This window comes from Gymnoscopelus braueri, assembly GCF_963280865.1.
Source record: "Gymnoscopelus braueri genome assembly, chromosome: 4".
NCBI lineage: Eukaryota > Metazoa > Chordata > Actinopteri > Myctophiformes > Myctophidae > Gymnoscopelus > Gymnoscopelus braueri.
The window spans coordinates 20,805,903-20,828,263 of NC_137605.1; the positions used below are offsets into that span (position 1 = coordinate 20,805,903).

The following is a 22,361-nucleotide window of genomic DNA, read 5'->3' on the forward strand; positions in this document are numbered from 1 at the left end:
TTTTATTTATTTTATTTATTTTATTTATTTTATTTATTTTATTTATTTTATTTATTTTATTTATTTTATTTATTTTATTTATTTTATTTATTTTATTTATTTTATTTATTTTATTTATTTTATTTATTTTATTTATTTTATTTATTTTATTTATTTTATTTATTTTATTTATTTTATTTATTTTATTTATTTTATTTATTTTATTTATTTTATTTATTTTATTTATTTTATTTATTTTATTTTAGATTTATTTGGCCATTAAAAAATTGTAGATACTAGTCCATACCTGGGGATGTGTGCAAAGTATTAACAGACTTTGGGTTATGTGCTGTATACAGCAATAGTCCCAAACCTTTTTGGCCCCAAGGAGCCCTTCCAATATAATAGCATATTCATTACCAAGCACCCGCAAGGTCTACCAAGAGAAGAAGAAGTAACCAAGAAACGTCTATCCATTACTATAACCAACAATGTGTATAACATTGTACTTTATAGTTGCATAATGGAGATATGTGATATTGGTATGAGTAATGTGACAGCATGTCGTAGAGACTTTGATGAGTTATGAGTTGGTGTCACATTAGCTCTGTGTAGAATTACTGGTCTACCTTAAGTCAGTCCACCTTAAGGCCAGCTTAGCTCATGTCATTAGCTTGTTGACTCCGTGACATTGTGTGTGACGAGTGAATAGATTAGCATTATTGTTACTATTAGCCGGACGGCCCCGCACACGTCCTGTCGCGCAGCCCGTCGCGTCGCGAACCCCCCCCCGCACGAGTCCCGTCGACAAATGTTAACTTTCCGCGGTTTTGTCGGCTCCGAGGACGCTATTGTTAAATGAGTTTGGGTTGTTTCCAGTGGGAAGCGAACGCACAGATGTAAATCCCGCCCACTACATTTGATTGGGTAAAGCGCGGCCTGCTTCCTGATCTGAAGGCACGCCCACTTGTAGGCCAACGCTCACACGTTCTGAACGGGGCTCCCGACAGATTCAGTAGCGCAGCTCTGAATCTGTTCTTGAGAGATGAATGATAGACAAATACACACTACTATGCAAAAACATCATATAAACGGGTAGAAATCGAAAGTAAAAATATGTACAGTAAACATCATATGAACGGGTCGAAAATAAAAAACTCTAAAATAAAGAGTCCCCCAGTGTCCCATATGAGGTCCGCACCTTTGACACGATAGCCAATCTTACAGCCCATTCAACACTTACAAACTTATATATGTCTATCTCACTTCTCCCCCCTTCTCCTCCTCTCACCTTATCTCTCACTCCCTCATTCCTCTCTCTCTCTCTCTCTCTCTCTCTCTCTCTCTCTCTCTCTCTCCCCCTCCGTGTGTTCAGGTGGTGCGTGCGCTGGATGTGTTGTACAGCGTCGTGCGGAACAGCCCCCCGCGGGAGCAGGTGCACGCGGTTCTGTTGGACTGGGGTGTTGAACAGCTGTACTGTCTGCTGCTCAGCCCCAGGTTTGGAGACGACGCCAGAGAGAGGGTGTTCAGGGTAAGATCTGATCCCTGTACTGTACTGTACTGTACTGTACTGTACTGTACTGTACTGTACTGTACTGTACTGTACTGTACTGTACCTGCCTCCTCCCATCAGCTGCACAGGCACATCACATTGTTAATAAGAATCTGTTTTTAATTTGTCTTGCCTGCTTAAATAAAGGTTCAATCCATTTGGTTCCGTTTTTACCTTCAGACCTGGAAAGCGTCTGTCATTTTAGATTTGAGCTATATATATATATATATATATATATATATATATATATATATATATATATATATATATATATATAAAACATCCTGAAAAGTTGTTATAATGGAAGCCATTGTTCTCGCATTAATAAAAATCAGGCCCTCCTCTGAGACACAGAGTGAGTAGGAATTGTTTTAAACATTTTATAATTTTATCCTTATCCTTAATCAACACTTTGAAATCATGAGCATTAGTGAGGACCACTTATATGAATTTAGGTTTTAAATGGGTGAAGTCGTCCTTTAATGGGTTAAATTAACAGAATTTTAGTAACTTAACTTGATTCACTTGAATCTTGAAAAACTATAGTGTGTTTATAAGTGAGTGAAAAATTACTTTGAAACGATTATGTGTAAGTTCTTATATCCTTGGTTGGCTATAAGTAATGCTGTTTTTATTCAAACCAATTAATACATGCACAATTCTTTTTTTGTGGTATTTTTATCAATTCTATTCAGGCATGCCTGAGGAACGTCTCCACGACAGAAACGTTGCTTCGCTTTTCTCTTGTACCGTGCAAGTTGGCAGTGTGCGGGTTTATTCTTTTATTGTTGATGTCGCCAGCTGCTCTTTGCCTACGTGCCTGCTTTTATACCTTTTAATCTAGGTGTGCGAAAGTTTTTTATTTTTTACACAAGTGAATCATTAAACCAGGGACTACAGATGAAAATACTGTCAAGTAAACAAATGAAATGAACATTTCTATGTCTCCAGGTGATGAAGAAACTCCTCAACAGTGACAGGGTTTCAGAGCGCACCAAGCAGCGCATCAAGCTAAAGGACTTTGGCTATCAGGGCCTGGTCTGTTTCCTCGGAGACGTCCCGGTAACCATGGCGACCGTGCGCTGTCTGTACGAGCAGGTCCTCGCTACAGGTAATTTAAAACAGACCTTCGTCTGGGAGGACATGGGTCTGCCAGAACGTTTTTTCCCAACCTAGGGTCCGGGGACACCTTAGGGGGGGCACAAAAAATCACAGGTGAGGCGTGAGGCCTTGTCTGTTTGGAGGGAGTCCAAAATGTTTAAGATGTTATGTTCCACAAAATCATATCAGCTCTTATATTATATAGATATATATATCTTATATTATATTGAAAAGAAATGTCTAAATGTTTTAAAACGTTTTAGAAGAAGTAGCGAAAATAACAGATCTACTAGCTTACACCACATATTGTGAGCTTGTAGATCTGCTATTTTCACTATTTGTCTTATGAGAATTATATAGGGCTTAAGTGACTAACATGTCTGAAAAGCTTAAGTGCGTGTGTGTGTCACTGAAAAACTGAGCTTGTAGATCGGCTATGATTCTCAAGCTCTCAACTTGTTGCAGTGCGACCCATTAAGAGCTTGTAGAACGGCTATTTTTGAAAGGGGGCTTAATGGGTTAATTGTGTTTACTGTATCCATCATCTGTTCGTCCCTCAGATCCCAGCCCTAACTTCAGAGATCTTCTAGCTGTGGCCTATCTGTCCCACAGAGCTGAGCTCACTGTCCGTCTGGATGTGTGTCGTAAGGTCTGTCAGTCCACATGCGCCGCACTCTCTTCACTGGCTTCACAATATCCGGTTACGGTTGATGACGAGTTTAGACAGAGGCAAAATTTGATTTTTACCTGGTAGTCTCGTGTAGATAGACAATCGGAGATCTTCCCCTTACAGATACGTGTCCAGGGACATCTGAATTCAATGTAAGTGGAGAAAACCTCCTCTAACAAACCTACAGTATGCCTACTGCTTTGAAAAACAAACTTAATACCGTCCCAATACGAAGGACCACCCAAGTCTTTGCGTTCTCTAATGCGATGTTTCTGAATAGCTTCCTACCAGTTTTAGCCCCTGCATTGAATTGAGATGTCACTAGACCTTTTAGGAGTATTTTCAGTTTTCAGTACTTTTACCACTACATCTCCGAGGCACATTGTACTTTTACTCCACTACAATTATTTGCAAACTATAGTTACTAGATACTTTGTAGATTTTTATTATTATTACAAAACATACATTAACAACTTCAGTATACATTTCGGCCATTTGAAAATAGCCGATCTACAAGCGATGCGACGCATTGTGAGCTTGTAGATCTGCTATTTTCAAAAGTAAATTTTTTTAAACTCGTGAAATGGGACACTCTGCATAATGACTACTTTTACTTTTGTAACTTTAAGTACATTTTGATGCCAATACTTTTTCACTTATACTCAAGTACATTTTGAATTCAGGACTTTTACAGGTAACAGAGTATTTCTACATTGCAGTATTGATACTTAAGTAAAACATTTGAGTACTTTTTCCAACACATTGCTTCGCCTATTTTCACAGAATGTTCGCCATCATGACAAACTCAGAATAGGGAGGCTAGGGGTTCATGTGGTTAATCGCTACATCACTGATACTCTCTCTCACTCCCTCAGCTCTTCCATCTCATCTACTACTCCACTGAGGACTATGTGAAGCAGCTGGCCAAGCAGCCTGGCTGGCAGGACGTCCTGACCAAGCTGTACGTGAAGGAGTCCTACGCCACCAGCCTTGCGGGGGGCTCTCTGGAGGAGACCCCTGCCTCCAGACCCCCTCTCAACAGGTATAGGCCTGTTTCACTTATAGTCATAATTGATTGTAATTATTTGAGATAATCGCCATAATTTTTGCATAATCGTCAGAATCGTTTCCATTCATCTGTAAAATCCGTCTGTTGAAAAGTAGCGAATCTACAAGCTCACAATAGATTTTTTTTAAAACAATTTTACAGATGATTAACACATTGCGTGCCAATCGCGTAGATCTACGCGAACCGAAATAATTGCGCAGCGTGCCAGTCGCATAGATCTACGCGAACCTAAATAATTGCGCAGCGTGCCAGTCGCGTAGATCTACGCGAAGTGTTTTATTTTTTTATTTTTATTTCTCGCAGGTTCACATTTCATTGTAGGCCTCCTTCGCCACGACACATTTCATTGTAGCACACCCGGAAACGGAAATATCCGTATCCGGAGATTTTCGTTCCCACCCGCTTCCACTCTAAATCTTCCCCTAATCCTCCATTATCTCGGTTGTTGTTTTTCTCCTCGCTGATCGCTGTTTAACATAAACCGCGACAACTTCAAAATGGACGATCACCGATCGAAACGGTCTTCTCTGGGCCACTCACACAGCTACCCTGTGTGTCTACAAACAGTTGAACGCGCGATCTTAAGGTATTTAGCGAGGTCTGTGGCGACGTGAAAAAAACTAAAAAACAACAATAAATCGCTGGCACTGGTGAGTACATTATGATATTAAACTCTGGCGTTAATACAATTATTAAATGTATGGCCTGTTTTGGCAGTAGTACAGTATTTATTTTGATTATCGGTACAGGTCATCATTGTTAGTCATTTCTTTGTATATATCTGTCCTATCTGCCCTGTGCAATTTTTATTTACAAAGCCTAAAAGGCAAACAGAATGTGTTCCAATGTTCAATGCCAAAAACACAAATGAAATCATTAATCGCAATTATTTGTATGACAATTAATGGTCCTCTAAAATGTCATGCACAACCCCATCCACAGGGAGCAGAGCCTGGTCATAGAGGACGCTCGCGCCGACATGTTCCCCTTCCCCTCCTCGCAGGACGAGGACGACGAGGATTTGGAGGACGATGACGAAGGCAACGGGCAGCGGGACATCTCGGAGGGCTTCTCCGACCTGTCCCTGTCTCCGCCTAACGGAGGAGGAGGCGGAGGAGGAGGAGGCGGCAACCTGAAAAGCTACGCCGACTCGCACCACTTCAAGTCGTTCGACTCCATGGAGCAGGAGAGCCGCTCCTCCTCCATCTCCGCCACGGTGGACATCCCCTCGCCGCGGCTGGACGAGGAGGGGACCTACCACCCGCTCTCCCCCTTCGGCACCTCCCCCTTCGACATGATGGAGCTGGCGGGGAGCCTGGGCGAGGGCGGCAGCGCGTCGGGGACGGGCCCGAACACGCCGACGGTCAGCCAGCCGGAGACGCCGTCTCCCCTGGAGCACAGCAAGCCCTTCCCCGCCCTCAGGGTCCGGATGAGCTCCAGTCTGTCCAACGTTCTGGACGACAACAGCTATGGGACCGACCCCCCCACTGGGGACACCATCTCCAACACGTCCAACCCACAGGTACTAGGACTGTCCCACTTAAACCACTCAAACCAGGGGGCGGACAGTTCTTTTCTAAGCCATTATATGGCGTTCCAAAACGTAATCAATGGCTAATTCAAGACCTAATAAGAAGAAGAAATAAGAAGAAACTTTATTTGTATAGCACCGTTCATGACATGAAATGCAGCTCAAATGCTTTACAGAGAAAGAATAAAACATAAGTGCTTTACAGAAAAAGTACAAATACTTTAACAATAAAGCAAAAAAGAAAAGCAAAAGCATAAAACAGCATTAAAAAATATATATATATAGCAAAAAAGGCCTCGATGAACTGCGTGTGTAATCAAATGTTACAGATGCAGATAGAAATGCTGTTATAATCGTTTTTATAGACGTTTTTCAATCCTTGAAAGTTGCAGTTAGAGGACATTTTAGTTAATTAAAAAGTGAAAAAGAATGTTATATCTGGAGAGAATCGAGAAGGATAACAGCTCTTTCGTAGAAGGTTGTTCTAGGTTTTTTCTTTCCTCTTTCTTTTTTTGGGGGAAGGGGAGAGCTTTTCTTTTTGGTAAAGATGTATTTATTGACGGTGTACATTAAAGTACATTACACACCAAAGCAAGAAAAAGTCAAAAAAGTCAAAGAAAAAAGATAGAAAAACGAAAGCAAAAACAGCCCTCCCCCCAAGCCCTCCCCCACCCCAGAATGGCACAATAAACAACATTGACTACAACAACCTTCGCAGTAACAGCAACTTTTTATAACCTCAGCCATTTAGGAGTTATTGAAGGCAGAGTATCGAGAAAAGAGCCCCAAATGTATTTCGGGTCTTCTCCTTATATTGTACAGGATCTTGAGGGAGAGCTTTTCTTATGTTTATTTGGTCGTCAGTGTTGAGAGACAGGAAACGAGGAGAGAGAGTATTGGAGTGACATGCAGCAAATAATGGGCCGTCTGGCCCGGCAATTGGTTGCTGTCAGCCTTTAGAGCCTACAGTATGTGCCCTAACCCTTCAGCTGTCGGGTCACCCAATCGAGGTTTATTTTTAGATACATAGAGAAACAATGTATTGTTTAAGGCATGCGAAACACGTTGGCAAGAGAAGATGTTCAGCCAAAAGTCTAAAGAGGAACGTTGACAGTGAATACAGAGCATTCAAACTATGCGTTCATCCGACCCAGTTTCATCAATGCATTTACAAAATAATTTGCTAGGCCAATATTATTTCTGGCAGGCCAGTTGTGGCCCAGGAGCTGCCTGTTAGCTACCACTGACTTAAACCCTATATACTTATGGCTGTTCGACTACAAGAACTAACAAAGCAGCACGTATTTCAAAGATTCTGGAGATTCATGGAGATTCATACACTATACAGCTTGGTTTCAGATAAGGTTCTCGGAACAAAATTTGGTCCGCTCCTCTTTTTCCTCTTATACCTAATATCTTTGCCGAAAATAGCCTACAAGCTCACAACTTGTTGCGTTGCAATGCGTTGTGAGCTTGTAGATGTGCTATTTTCGCAAAATGTGGAAATATGTAATTTGTTTTTAGCAAAAGGATCATGCAAAAACACACAAGACCCAAGAACAGTGGCGGGGCTGCATGATATTGAGACGATAATCATAGTGTGATATTTCTGTTAAAAATAATAAACCGAAACTGCAGAATATGTGCTGTAAACGCAGTATTTTCCACCTGATGTTTAGGCCTGTCGGTTCCACACAGCACCAGAATACTGCCGTTACAAAGCTTGCTTTCTATAAATATATGTAGAAATGCAGTTGTCAGTAGTAGAGTTTAAATTCACTGGGAGTCATGAGGTCCAGAAGTTTAAATTCCTTCAACAGGCTATTCTTAGCTAAATGTGCAGAAAGTATCACTTCATACCCAACTCAGTCCCAACTTTAGGAATAGTTATAAGCACAGGAACAGTATACAGTAAGTGTCACATCTTTGGGGAAATAAAATAGAAAAAGTAGATTTTTCTTTTAACTATTTTTTTTATTGGAAACAAAAGATTTCAAGAGACAAACAAACATACAAGGATAAAAAAAAAGGACAAGACAAGGCAAAAGGGCTGTATTGTAGAATTGCTACAGTATACAGTATTACTTTAGAAGAAAAAGAAAAAGATGATTTAATATAGGAATTTACTGTAAGTGACTGGATAGGGCATCAAGTTCAATATCAATGTCCCCGGTTCAATCCTTTGTTGCACATTCTTCTCCCTCTGGTTCTAAATGTGGGGTCTCGGGACCCCCAGCGGTCCTTGAGGGGGTTCCAGGGGGTCCTGAGCTAAATTATTAATAGTTAGGAACCAAATGGGCCCTTAGGGTTGCGTAACTCTGAGAGTGTACAAATGGAACCAAACATACCCATTTTGGTACCTTTTTTTTACACCCTCCAATTTAAATGAACACAGATTTTAAAGTGTAGATTGGTGTCCCTGAGATAAAGATGGCATCAAATGGGGGTCGATGGCCTAACCCTAATGCATATATTTGTATTTAAAACCGAGGACGGCATGTTGGTTTATGTGGTTGCAGCAGACACCGGAGGAGGAGCTGTGCAACCTTCTGACCAACATCGTGTTCTCGGTGCTGTGGAGCGGCAGCCCTGTGGAGGGGGTGGAGGACGCCGTGTGGAGGGACAGGGGACAGGTCTTCTCTGTCCTCACCAAGCTGGGCTCCTCCTGCCAGCTGGTCCGACCGCCCGACGACATCAAACGCAGGTCAGTCGGTGTGTGTGTGTGTCCTGTCGACATGTTACACCCGGGAGGAGGAGAGCGTTCACATGCACGCCTACTGCGACAAGATGAAACCGCTTTAAGGTCGATTTCTACGGTGTCGTGCGCTGAAAACAGCCGATATACAAGCTCAGAACGCGTTGTGAGCTTGTATATCGGCTGTTTTCGGCATGTGACCACTTCATACGACGGAGCATAAATGAAGCATTAGAGAAAGAAATACGGCGGTCTGAATTACCGCTAATACCTTGATTACTAAAGGTTAATAAAGGTTATGGCAATAATTTGATTGAAGCTTTTACATGCATGCTGTAGCATTAGTGGAGTGATTGGCATGAGGAAATTCTTTTGTCTTCCGCAATATTGCCTCAAGGGATCAGCAAAGATCAGCATATTGGTGTAAATGCACCAGTAAAAATTCCTCCTCTCTTTCCATTCTTCCAATCATTTCCTCTCCCCTCCATTCATGACTTCCCTTCCTCCCTCACCTTCCTCCTACGCTTCCTTCCATTTAGTTTTTGACCCCCCCAGCCTCCACCTTTCCTCATGCACTGTAGGTATATGACTGAGAAGACTGAATTTACAGTAGAAGCAACCAGAGAAAGCTGGGTTAAAGGCTCGAGAAACAGTAGTTTATTCATGCAAACTGTGTCTTCTGGTCAAGAAAAACAATTGCATGCATGTCTTCAACTACACTCTAGACATTAGACATTAAACAAATTACAGTGCACATACTTACTTACTTAATTACTTATGGACAGCTGTGGGCAAGTGAGATGAGTTTGGCTTTAAAAACACCTGTGGAATTCACCTCCCTAACCAATACAGTCTGTAGTGCTGGTTATTATAGATTTAGTGATACCTTGGTATATACTGTAGTAACACTTCTCCTATGTGTCTGTCTGTCTGTCTGTCTGTCTGTCTGTCTGGCAGTTTTTTGGAGATGATGCTGGAGTCATCTCTCTCAGACCTGAGGGATTCTCAGGGAGTCTCTCTGCCCTTCTGCCCCAGTCTGGTGCGACTCCTTAGGTTGCTGCAGGATTTCTTGTTTGCCGAGGGAACCGACAACCACGCTCTGTGGAGTGAGAAGGTACGACACATACTCTACACAAACACATGGGACATGGGGACATCAAAACCACTTTTACCTTTTTGTGTGCCATTTGTAACCCCAACCCTCCCCTGACCCTAAACCTTAACCTAATCACAACCCTTAAACCTAGTCCTGATCCCTACAGTATGCCTACTCGTAACCGTAGCCATGAAACACGCATGCATGCGCACACACACACATCTACAGTTAGACAGGTGCATTGGAGAAGACCAAGGCCAACTCAAGAAAGGACTCTTCACTTACATTAACAAATGTATTTTTGGGCTGTGAAACCGCCCCTATATGTGAGGTTTGGACATCGACACACCCTGCGCTGTGATTGGCCACCAGTGTACCCCCCTAACCCTGCACCGTGATTGGCCAATCACAGTCTATTCAGGACTGTGATTGGCTAGTGAAACATGACACATGTGCATAGCCCTATAAATAGGACTATGCACTTAAAAAAAACACATTTATGTTTTTTTTTAAGTTAGGGGTGTACAATGGTTGGTCCACAATATTACTTTTCTTTAAGTGAACTTCCATCACTGTGATGACCACTGTGACCACACCGCCCACTTCACACTGGGTGTGATTTTTTGGGAAAAGAAACAAATTTAGACAAATCTTTCGTAGCCATGAAAAACGCACACACGCACACATTCACGCACACACACACACATCTACAATTCGACAGTTGCATTGGAGAAGACCAAGGCAGACTCAAGAATGAACTCTTCACTTGCAATTAAGAAAAGTTTCTTAACTCATTCACTGCCACAATTATTGCTGGCCGCGTTTGCCCACTGCCAGAGATTTTTCATTTAAAAAAAAAAGTACTCAGGAGCCGAGATACAGAATTTTTAAGTTTTAAGTTAACAAGGAAGTGGATGGGAGTGTAGATCTTTAAACAATCATATCTCCTTGGTCTTTGGGTCAAATTTGAAAAAAAAAAAAAAAAAAAAAAAAAAATTACGTTTTTTACGTCAGTGGCAGTGAATGAGTTAATTAATAAACAAAAATAAAAAAATAAAAGTTTATGAAGTGAAGAAGAAAGTGTGCTGGAGTCCTTTCTTCTACTACACATTTTTAAAAGTATACCTTGTGAATGTTCCACGAAACAAAATCAGCAGGGGTTTGTGGTGATGTAAGCACTTACTGTACAGTAGCATTCTTTGCATTCAGTTACCAAGCAGGTACATTTTAAATACCATGTACATCACACCCATTACACCAAGGCAGTACAATAGACTGGAACTGTAATAATTGGTTTGAACCAGTACGTTAAAACTGTGAACAGGTCTGGGTGTGGATGCCTATCCTTTAATGTTATAAATGATATAGTTCCTTTCCTTCATGTCATACATTATGCTATCCATAATAATAATAATAATAACTTGATTTATGTAGTCTTTTTACAACTGCATCTGATGCAGGTAGAGCTGCATTTAAATGCAAATGTCTCTGGTTTGTCTGGGGTGTTTAGAGGTCATTAGAGGAGACAGGTGTGTAGACAGGTGAGTGTTTGTTTGTTTGGTTGACGGGTGTGTTGCTGTTGTGTTTTGTTGCAGATCTTTGAGGGGGTGGTAAACCTGCTGGACAGGCTGCAGGCGTGGCACAGCACCCCCGGCAGTCCAGGGAACACAGAGCTGAGGGAGATGGCTCAGATAGGCCTGCGGATCATCACCGGATACATCCAACAGCAGCACTCCCAGGTCGGTCTATATAGCGCTGGTCTGTGCTTGGGCTTAAAATGGTTAACGACACCCAAGATATTCCAAACACATTTGTAAATCAGTCCACCCCAGGTCAGGTTCACCCATCAAGCACTTCAATCCAGACCTTCCTCAAGCCCACCACGACCCATTGACTCCTCCTCCTCCTCACCTCTGGCACTGACAACACAGACCTCAGCCACCGTATCTTGTATCGTACGTGCCTTTCACAAACCCAAACCACATGTGCCGTACAAAAACAAACTGCCGCGGCCAATATTATTCAAATTAATTTGAAATAGCTCATAGTCTTTCCTCCCCTCTCGGCCTTTTTGATAAAAGCCTGTTTAGAAATACCAGGCCTTGTAGGGATGTGCGTACACAGACACTGCAGGCATTCCAAAAGGGAGTGTTTCTCTGTATGAAAGGGCAACTCCTCACAGAGTTATGACTCCTGCTGCTATACCACCACTCTAGCATTGTGGAACCATGTGGTCATAAATAACACTTCATAAGAATTTCCATCATGGCTGCTTGGCTGGGACTGCCTTCAGAGTGCATCCACCCCCCTCCCTTCTCTAAAGACATAAATTATGAAATGATTATGTGCAGATATAACTGTGGGTGTCCCCACAGGGAAGGGAAAATCTTACAGCTCTTTATATACAGGGGAGGGTCTGAAAGTAATGGCTGATTTATACTTGGTTTGCGTGCTGTGTCGCGCGCCGGAAATAGCCGATCTGTAAGCTCACATCGCGCCGCGCTGCTACGCGATGTGAGCTTGTAGATCAGCTATTTGCGGACGCATTTATGTATAAATCACACTTAACGCAAGAAACACACAATGTTCACAACATAAATCACCGTTAATATATTGTGTTATTGTGCTTGTGTATCTCTTGGCGAGGATTAATACTAATCTTTTTTGAGACTGACAAGTTAAACCAATCATCTTAAGTATCTCACTGGAGAAGTGTAAGCTCCAAAGTGCAGGGTAGTCTACAGTAAAGCGGAGCTACAGGAGGTGGGCATTGTGCCGAAAGGTTCCCGGTTCGATTCTCCGGACCGGCCGGAAAAATCTGCCGGCCGGAAAAATCCGGGGAAGTGAATGGCCACCACTCACCCCTCCCTCAACACTGCCCAACGCCCAACTGCTCCGGTTGAGCTGTCCAATGGAAAACAGTATAAAACTGTGGTTGTACTCGTCAGCTCCCAGGTTTTATGGTGTCTGTGTGCAGGGCGTGGCTGAAAAAGAGCTACTACCCTGGGTAAATAACGGTATAAAAGGAATTCCAGGGACATGTGCATTTTAACGACTCACCTATGGGTCCTCCTTCTCGTTTTGACTCTGCCTGTCTTCAGGTGTGTGTGATGGCCTGCGTGAAGCTCCACAGCCTCCTCCAGACCGTCCTGTGCCTGAGCTGGGAGGAGGTGTGCTTCCTGCTCGGCCGTCTGGGCGCCCCCCTGTGGCCCGGAGGTGTAATGGAAGACACCAACTGCAGAAACGCTGAGACCTTTGCCCAACTGGTGCCAATCGTTCGCACCCTCCTGGACCAGCACGCTGACCCCATCACTCTACACAAACTCCTGCCCAACCTGCCAGTGACCAACGGCAGTGCCACCTTTGCCCAGGACTTGCAGACCTACTGCCACACCGCAGAGTGGCAGGGCTTTTATCAGAATCAGGTCAGTGCTTGAATCCGACCCCCTTCCATGCCCTGGCCCAGTGGTTTGGAAACACTGGCCAAGGTAACAATATCCTCTTTATCTAAGTTGATCGTAGCCCATTTTTGGGGCCAAAGAACCACTGCAGATCACACACATGTCACAGTGTTTGTCAGATATAAGCCATGGCTTAGTTGTTTTTTAACTCTCAACTTTGGTGACTTCTACTAGTACTGCTGTTTGTTCACTGTTTTTCTATCAGGAGGTAAATGTTATTCTTTTGGTGGTGTTTTCTAAACTGGGACTAGATAAACCTGGTTTGAACACTTTATTAGTCCAAATATTTACGAATATAAGCTATTCCCAAGGAAATGATCCCACACCCAATTGCTGTGGCTGAGACGTGCGGAGAGAGCGCTTGTTTTAGTTCATGTGATAATAACCTATTCCGTCGCTCAGGTGTGTCTCACTCACAGGCCTAAATGCCTCGCCGAATCTCAGGTGAATAAAAAAAGTCATGCAATTGTTGTTATGCAAGACATTGCGTGAACGAGTGCTCCCCAATAAATGCTCCTCCTTGGGAATCACATTCTTCAGTGGTTCTCAAAGTGTGGTCCGGGGACCCTTGGGGGGTTGATCGTGATTGATAGTTAGGAACCGAATGGACCCTCACAGGTCTGTAACTCAGAGGGTGTACAAATGGAACCAAATGGACCCTTACATTTGTACACTCTCAGAGTTATGGGGGTCCGTGACCTAATGCATACCAAACTGGGGGTCCTTGAAATTCAAAGGTTTTCATAATCCCTGGCATAGGTTTCCCATGTCATTATGAACACAGCAGCATTATAAAGCATAGCGCTTTAACCAGCAATTTGTCTCTGCTTCAGCGTTGTTTATTTTGAAACGGGGCATTTCTACCACTCGCCATCCACTCTGCTTGAAGTCAGATGTTGGATCTGTTCTGTGTCTCGTTGGCGTTCGCTCCGGAGTCCAGCTCCACGTACCTCCTGGTGGCTGACTAATAAATCTAACACAATGTTTTTCTGCGTTTAAAAAAAAAGTTTAGTTAAGATGGAAGCCAGGAGGAAAAAAATCTCAATCTAATTTGATCTGACTTTCTGTGTGTTTTTAAGGAAAGGATGAGTTTATACTTAGACTTGGACCAAAGAGATTCTGTGAAGTGAATCTAAACACACACGCAGCCCTCTGGTTCAGCGGTGGATTTATCAGCGGGGCTCTGTTGACAGTGCATGCTCATAAATCTGCTTTGTTTACATTGCTTCTGTATACAGGTCCCACAATTTGTTAGCCAGCTTGGCATATGTTTGGCAGATGCTGCAGTTTTCATCCTATGGCCCCTGTTGCTGTGTGTGTGTGTGTGTGTGTGTGTGTGTGTGTGTGTGTGTGTGTGTGTGTGTGTGTGTGTGTGTGTGTGTGTGTGTGTGTGTGTGTGTGTGTGTGTGTGTGTGTGTGTGTGTGTGTGTGTGTGTGTGTGTGTGTGTGCGTGCTCTTCCATTAATTGTTTTCCAGCCTAGACGTGTTTAGCTGTCTGTCCCAGATGTTTGAGTAGTGTGTCTGTGTTTGTCTCTGCTTGAATGGTTGCTGTTCTGGTCCATCCTTTAGCACACTGATGGCTAATGGCCGTGTCGCTCACTGAAAGTAACTGATTTGAGAGGCAAGCGACACGGTCGTTTAACTTAAGAGATGTCCTGTTTTGTCCATGTTAATAGAATAGAATATGCACAGTATACTGTATATTATAGTAATATAGCATTCACATATGCAGAGTTGAAGTAATGTTACTTTAAGATGTAATACCGGTCCATTACAGATTGCTGATTGCCCCCCTAGAATTGTAAAATTAAGTAAAAACATAATCAATGCCACGTAACCTTTGATTACTTTAACCCTTTAAGACCTGAAGCCGAATCTACAAAATAATGTCTTCTAAATCCCAACAGTATTCTGAAAAACGTATGTTTCTATATCAGTGGTGCTCAATCTTTTTCATGTCAAGGACCCCCAAAATTATATGTATTTGGCCGCCGACCCCCATCTAAAAATATTCTGTTCCAGGGACCCCCCAGAAGCAAAGATTTGAGTTAAAAATGTTTGCTTTAAAAGAATATATATATTCAAAGATTTGCACACATTTTCACGATTATTCAAAAATAGCAGATCTACAAGCTCGTAGCGCGGCACCGCTATGAGCTTGTACATCTGCTATTTTTGAATAGCCAATGTGTAAAATAATGTTTTTTAGCTCAAATCCAAAGAAATTACACAGATGCGTTCCAGGTCTTAATGGGTTAAAAATACATGTACTGTACAGTACACATGACGGAAGTACTCAAAGAATCTTCAGTGTACTGTATCATAAAATAAAACGAACACAAAGACCTTCTTGATGAGGTCATAATGTTATAGTTATTAGTTACCCAGCCACCTTTATGTCTTGCATGCATGTGTCCCTGAACTTAAATACATACATTTACATTTACAGTTACTTTATTTTTATTTTTTATTTAATTAGATATCTCCCATACCAGTGTTGATTTTGACAGTCAATTTTGATTTAGTTTTAGTCATAGTCTTTTGAATCAAATTATTCAAATGATATATTTGAATATATTATATATGAAAATATGATATAATATATTTGAAATATATTATATCATATTTAAGTCACCTGAAATGTTTTAGTTTTTGTATCATTTTAGTCGACTAAATCTCATAAGATTATAGTCGACTAAATCTACAGTTGATTTAGTCGACTAAAATGTATTTTGGCGGTGCCTTGATGGCGTCGTAATGGCTGATTTTACACTTGGTTGCATGCTGAAAATAGACGCTCTACAAGCTCACAACGCGTCGCAGCGCGACGCGTTGTGAGCTTGTAGATCTGCTATTTTCAGAGCGCAACACCCGAGCGCAACCAAACATAAAACTACTTGTCTTTTAGTTCTATTGGATCTCTTCTCCACTAGTCCCTTCCTTACATTTAAGTCTAGTTTTTATTTGTTGACGAAATTGTCAATATATTTAGTCTAGTTTTAGTCATCATAGCTTAGTTTTTATTTCGTTTTTATTTCGTTTTTATTTAGTTTTCGTCAGTGAAAAAAGGTAGTCGACGATCATTTTTTGTCATAGTTTAAAGTTGACGAAATCAACACTGTCCAATACATGTAATCCATGTAATTTGTTGTCGGGCAGAAACCTTGCGTCCCCATATTTGAACTTTAAAAAAGAAAATCCCCTGTAAATTAATGCCCTTCTTCATCATACTGTGGTGTCACACCATAGTAGCAAAAATAGCTGATAGCTACAAGCTCACAACTAATATCTACATTGGATCCTTTTTTAGCCTGCCTCCAGCCCCTGAATCGCTAGCCACACCCATAAAAAAACGATTCAGGTGAAACTAAATGAAAATTCAGGCCGAGTCTCAGGCTAGTTCTTTCTTACATTTCCCGAAAAGTAACAGATTTGGACATACAAGGTTTCAACCTGACAGCGACGATATGTGTGTGCGTTCAGGTTCAACCCACCATGGAGCAGTACGAACTGGACACGTTTGGGAGGCACCACGACCTGATGTCCAACTTCTGGAACTCGTGCTTCGACGACCTGATGAGCACCGTGTTGAGGAGAGACAAAGACACATCAGACAGCAAGAACAAGTTCCAGGTTCATGCAGATTTTACTTTTATAGCTTTGAATTGAAGTCTTCACCATTTATCTGATGCTCTCCTTCAGAACAGAGCAGTGGTGGAATGTAACTAAGTACATTTACTTAAGTACTGTACTTGAGTAACATTTTGAGATATTTGTACTGTACTTGAGTATTTCCAATTTCCAATACTTTTTCTTCTACTCCACTACATCTCAGAGGCAAATATTGTACTTTTACTCCACTACAATGATTTGAAAACTTACTATCCTATGTTACTAATTCTGAATTTTTACACGTGTGTGTGTGTGTGTGTGTGTGTGTGTGTGTGTGTGTGTGTGTGTGTGTGTGTGTGTGTGTGTGTGTGTGTGTGTGTGTGTGTGTGTGTGTGTGTGTGTGTGTGTGTGTGTGTGTGTGTGTGTGTGTGTGTGTGTGTGTGTGTGTGTGTGTGTGCGTGTGAGAACAGGAGGCGATAGTGGATCCCTACCTGAAGCGAGTGCGCAGTGAGAACACCAGGTACCTCATCTGGCAGAAACAAAGCTCCAGTCAGCAGGGGGTGGTGTGGCGCCATTGGAAATCCCTCCGCAGGCTTCTGACCAGTGAGCGAGGCGCTTGGGCCAAGAGGTACATGTCTGCCCGCTCTACGTCAACCAGCATTTTGCTTCATTCTCCGCAGAGAATGTATCTGTGTTTCACTCTGTCTGAGAGGAAGCACTGATTTGCCAATGCCTCCCCAGAGAGAGTTTGCTCTAAACCACAGAATACTCAGAGAGCAAGAAATTGTATGGAGCTATATTCATATATCGTCGCTGTCGGGTGGAATCCTTGTATGTCCAAGACCGTTTCTTTTCAGGAAATGGGGAAAAAAATAACCTGTGTTCCAATGGATCCAGTGTATTTTTAAATAGTCATAAGTTGTTATGATTTTTCATTGGTTAAATATTTTTAAAAACCGTGGGGGCGGCAGTGGCTCAGGGGTAGAGTGGCCGGGTAGAGTGAACTGGAAACCGCAAGGTTCCCAGTTCGATCCCGGGCTGGGGGGCTCCCCCAGAGTTAGTGTCCTTGAGCAAGACGCTGAACCCCTAATTGCTCCCGATGAGCAGGTTGGTGCCTTGCATGGTTTCCTCCGCCATCGGTGTATGAATGTGTGTGTGAATGGGTGAATGTAATGCACAATCTATGTAAAGCAATTTGGATAAAAGCGCTATATAAATGCACCATTTACCACTTTCACTTATACTTTCAAAATGTTGTTAACATAGCAAGAATAGCCGATCTACAAGCGGCAATTTTTGCTACTTTTGTGCAACTCTCATTAATTTACTAAAGAAATACATAAAAAGTATATGGAGATAGAAGGTTTCTACCCAACAGCAACAAAAAGCTCCCATGTGTGTTCTGTGTTGTTGTTGACTCCATAAAGTGCAGAGTGCTAGCTATAGTAGAACACAATGGCGTGCATGCTTCTCCCTCTCTGCCGTTTCACCGAGCTGCCCACAACATGACGGGCTGTAATTCTTCTCCTCCATTCTATGATTCCAGGGTTCAGCCGGAGGTGAAATGGAAGTTGTCCAACGCCGAGACCTATTCAAAAATGCGTCTGAAGCTGGTGCCCAATTACAACTACGACGCTCACTGTGAAGCCAGCGCCCTGCGGGACAACATGGGTACGCCTCGGCTATGAACCCTCTCAATTACAGCACATTAGGCCTCTTTACTCTCCAATCTCCTTTTAACTTTCCTCTTTTCTCTCGTGTCTGTCTATTCTTACGCTGGAATTTCCTCTGCCTTATAATGTGATCTCCTACGATCACAGGAATGTTGTCTGAACCCTGTCGCTCTGACCATTGTATTCCCCCCGGCCCTCCCCCAGTCATCACTGCATTGCTGGTAATAATGGTGAACTATGACCTGAAACTGTTCCTACAGTTACATGTGCTGTAATTCTCTCTGGTACAGAGCCAGTGGACAGTACCTTAAAGGGTCACTTACTGTATACTAGTGTTGATTTTGACAGCAAACGACTAAATATCATAAGATTATAGTCGACTAAATCTACAGTTGATTTAGTCAACTAAAATGTATTTTGGCGGTGCCTTGATGGCATCGTAATGGCTGATCTTACACTTTGATCTACAAGCTCACAACGCGTCGCAGAGCTTGTAGAGCTATTTTATTCACCCGAGCGCAACCAAACATAAAATTACTTGTCTTTAAGTTCTACTGGATCTCTTCTCCACTAGTCCCTCCCCAACATTTTTGTCTAGTTTTTATTTGTTGACGAAATTGTCAATATATTTAGCCTTAGTTTTAGTCATCATAGCTTCGTTTTTATTTCGTTTTTATTTTGTTAATAGTGAAAAAAGGTAGTCTACAAACATTTTCCGTCAGAGTTTTAGTCGACGAAATCAACACTGCTGTATACTCAATTCCGCACCGATGTCGTTGCAAGGAAAATAGACGATTTACAAGCTCACAATTTGTCTCTCTGTGATGCGTTGTGAGCTTATAAATGCGTTGTTTTCAGTGCACCACACGCCGTGCAACCAAGTGTAAATCTGGTGAAAGTGCTGCAATTGGAGAGTCCTCGGTTAATGTGCCAACTGCATCATCACAGTGTCCCGGGCTGGGTTCCAGTTCAGATTAAGACTCCATGTCACTCCTCCTCTATACACGTATTGTTGCTGTGACATCCTGAATTTCCCTCCTTGGGGAATTAATAAAGTGTTATCCTATCCTTTCTATACCATCTTATTTTCCTGTCTCTCTCTCTCTTGCCACTGTTCTATCCAATAAACCTGAAATGCCTTAAAAAATATCTTCAAACCAAGGTTTTTATATTTTTTATTTTTGTTTCATTTGGACCTTTCGTTTTCAATTATAATTTTTTATGTTTTGAAAAAGCTTAGTTTTAGTGTTAGTTTTTTATTGTAATATGGGGTATTTGTCAGGGGTGTCATTCTAAAATGAATCTTAATAAAAGTAATACAAAACTTTTATAGGCAAAAATGTATTCACAGTTACAGCTGAACATTTTGAATATATTTCATATCCACCCCGAATAATAGGCTTTAAATAAATTGAGAAAGACTATGACTATCTCTATTATTTGTTACTTTTTTCCCCTTAATTATTTCATGAAATATTTTGTTAAAAACTAGAACCATCTAGTTTTGGTTATTTCGTTGGTATTGGTTAACTACACTAACCTTGCTTCAAACCTTGTGTTCATGTCCGTTGGGCGTCCAGGAGCGGAGAGCCCTCGTAGCTCTGAAGCTCTGCCTTTCTCTGTGGCCAAGGAGGCCAAAGTGAGTGACATGGAAGATGACCAGTTAGGAGACGAAGACCTGGTCTTTTTAGATAATAAGTAAGTACAACAGCCCTCACTGTGTGACCTGGTTATGACACAAATCATTTAGTAAATTCCTTATCTGGCCATGCATTGAGCATTCAGCAGATCTAACCTTTTTAGCCCTAGTATAGACTTTGTCATAGGATGATTTTTTTTTATTTTATCTTTTTGCCTATAATGACATCGCAGTGTGACGTGTTGTGAGCTTGTAGATCTGCTATTTTCAGTCATTGCTATTCATTAATATTAAGATTAAAGAGTATTTGAAGTGGTCAAACTAGCTGTAGAACCTGTTTAGAAGCATCTTCCATAAACATGAATGGTCTCCGAAATGTCATAAAAGCAAAGTTTTTCCAAAGCCTCAACCTGTGATATCTTCAACTGGTTGGCTGTATGTAGAACAACAGCAAAATAGGAGGTTTAGAACGATAATACCTAAACAGCATAATTACATTTTGTCCAGGGTGGAGGGAGAGGAGGAGAACCAGAAAGAGAAGCTGGTTCTGTCAGAGGAGTGTGACCTCATCACCTGCGTGGCGGTGGTTCCGGGTCGTCTGGAGGTCACCACTCACCACCTGTACTTCTACGACGGCAGCGGTGAGAAAGAGGAGACCGAGGAAGGTGAGGAACACATATTTGGAGAAGTTGATTTAACAACGTAAAACCCCATACGTTGTTGAGCGGGGTCCCTCAGGGTGCTAAAGTATACTAGTGTCTTTTCTGTTTTCTGCTCTACATTTGAATATCGTCCTGGGAAATAGCAGATGCTGGGGTTCAACTGGTTAATCAATTTGACTTTCATTCCAACTCATCTCTCAATTTACAATTTAGGCATTTAGTAGGTTGCTCTAATCCAGGGCAATTTACAAGTGTTTATTGAACTCCAGTCAATAAACAAGGTAAATAATCACATAAATAGATTGCAGAAAGAACCGTGTAGGAACTTAGCATCTGTCTGAACAACATGCTACTGTATCTTCTAGCACCTGTTGTTTACATGCTTTTCTCTCTCTCTCTTGCTATAGCTCTTTTCCAGAAGAACTTTATACATAAATATATATTTACTACTCTCTGTCTCAGGTGAAGCCCACATCCAGTGAGTCATGTCTGACCCATCAATTATTTCGAGTATATGCGTCGGACATGATTCACAATCTCAACTCAAAGAGTTGTAATAGTTACACATGTGTTGGTTCAGGGATCGGGTTTGATTTCAAGAGGCCTCTGTCTCAGCTGAGAGAAGTCCATCTGAGACGCTACAACCTGCGGCGCTCCGCTCTGGAGCTCTTCTTCATAGACCAGGCTCACTACTTCATCAACTTCAGGAAGAAGGTAAAAACAAGCATGGAGTGTTGACGCCCCATTTGTCGCTTTAATGGGAGGAAGTATGTTTTATAATCTGAGGATTAAAACGGAACTGGTTCAAGGCACTCTTCATAGAATAAAAAGCCATGAATAGATCGGCTAGTTCACTTCATTGTAGAACAATGAACACTTAAACCGTATATTCTTTGTTGACCGGAGCCCCCCAGGGGTCTATACTAGGCCCCCCTACTTTTGTCCCTCTACACCAAATCTCTTCGATGAAAATAGCCGATCTACAAGCTCACAACATGATCAGCTATTTTCGCCAAATGTTCGCCCCAGGTAGATACAGTAAGTCAGTGAACTACACACACCATATATAAAGACGATGTCCCAAAAATGTTACAAAAGTCAACTGGGGAGACAATGATTTACCTAGCAGAGGCAGTCCTTAGCCATAGAGTCTGATTAAGCACAAAAGTACATAAGACCTCAATACAAGGTACCAAAAAACGACACAATATATAAAGACATTTACACAAAAACAAAACTGTTAGTAATACACCTGGTGACAGGAATCATTAAGGCCTGGATATTTAATGATCAGAAGCATAGGTATCTGGCGTATGTCTTTCTGATTGTGTCAATGGGATGTTGTCGTTCATGTCTCTAGGTGAGGAACAAGGTGTATTCTAGAATCCTGGGTCTGAGGCCTCCCAACCTTTTCTACTTCGGCTCTCGTTCCCCTCAGGAGCTGCTGAAGGCATCTGGACTCACACAGGTACTGTACCGCTCCACGCACGCACTCCATCATGTACAAATGATGAATTTACAGCATCAATAATTAATTAAAGTTGAAATGTATTTGTCAGGGAGAGAACTTACTTACCTACTAATTGATCACTTTTTAAGTAATACATTCTAGGGCTCTGTC

At 41.9% G+C, this 22,361-nt stretch overlaps 1 protein-coding gene across 7 annotated transcripts in view; it reads left to right on the plus strand.

Annotated features, from left to right (window-relative positions):
- LOC308083190 (neurobeachin-like protein 2) overlaps positions 1 to 22,361 on the plus strand; it is an 80,624-nt gene that overhangs the window by 33,149 nt on the left and 25,114 nt on the right. For 6 of the 7 annotated variants that reach the window (XR_013932978.1, XR_013932979.1, XR_013932980.1 and 3 more), the window contains 16 exons: positions 1,355 to 1,510; positions 2,483 to 2,642; positions 3,193 to 3,281; positions 4,178 to 4,344; positions 5,314 to 5,893; positions 8,422 to 8,606; positions 9,555 to 9,711; positions 11,289 to 11,432; positions 12,795 to 13,118; positions 16,638 to 16,787; positions 17,237 to 17,394; positions 18,313 to 18,437; positions 20,020 to 20,137; positions 20,586 to 20,743; positions 21,321 to 21,454; positions 22,101 to 22,208. Coding sequence is in view for 4 of the 7 variants with exons in the window: in XM_080425398.1 (XP_080281524.1) it covers positions 1,355 to 1,510; positions 2,483 to 2,642; positions 3,193 to 3,281; positions 4,178 to 4,344; positions 5,314 to 5,893; positions 8,422 to 8,606; positions 9,555 to 9,711; positions 11,289 to 11,432; positions 12,795 to 13,118; positions 16,638 to 16,787; positions 17,237 to 17,394; positions 18,313 to 18,437; positions 20,020 to 20,137; positions 20,586 to 20,743; positions 21,321 to 21,454; positions 22,101 to 22,208 (2,913 nt within the window). In the remaining 3 variants the exon portion in view is untranslated. The remainder of the gene's footprint in view (positions 1 to 1,354; positions 1,511 to 2,482; positions 2,643 to 3,192; positions 3,282 to 4,177; positions 4,345 to 5,313; positions 5,894 to 8,421; positions 8,607 to 9,554; positions 9,712 to 11,288; positions 11,433 to 12,794; positions 13,119 to 16,637; positions 16,788 to 17,236; positions 17,395 to 18,312; positions 18,438 to 20,019; positions 20,138 to 20,585; positions 20,744 to 21,320; positions 21,455 to 22,100; positions 22,209 to 22,361) is intronic. The other variant, XM_080425400.1, reaches the window with a different exon arrangement.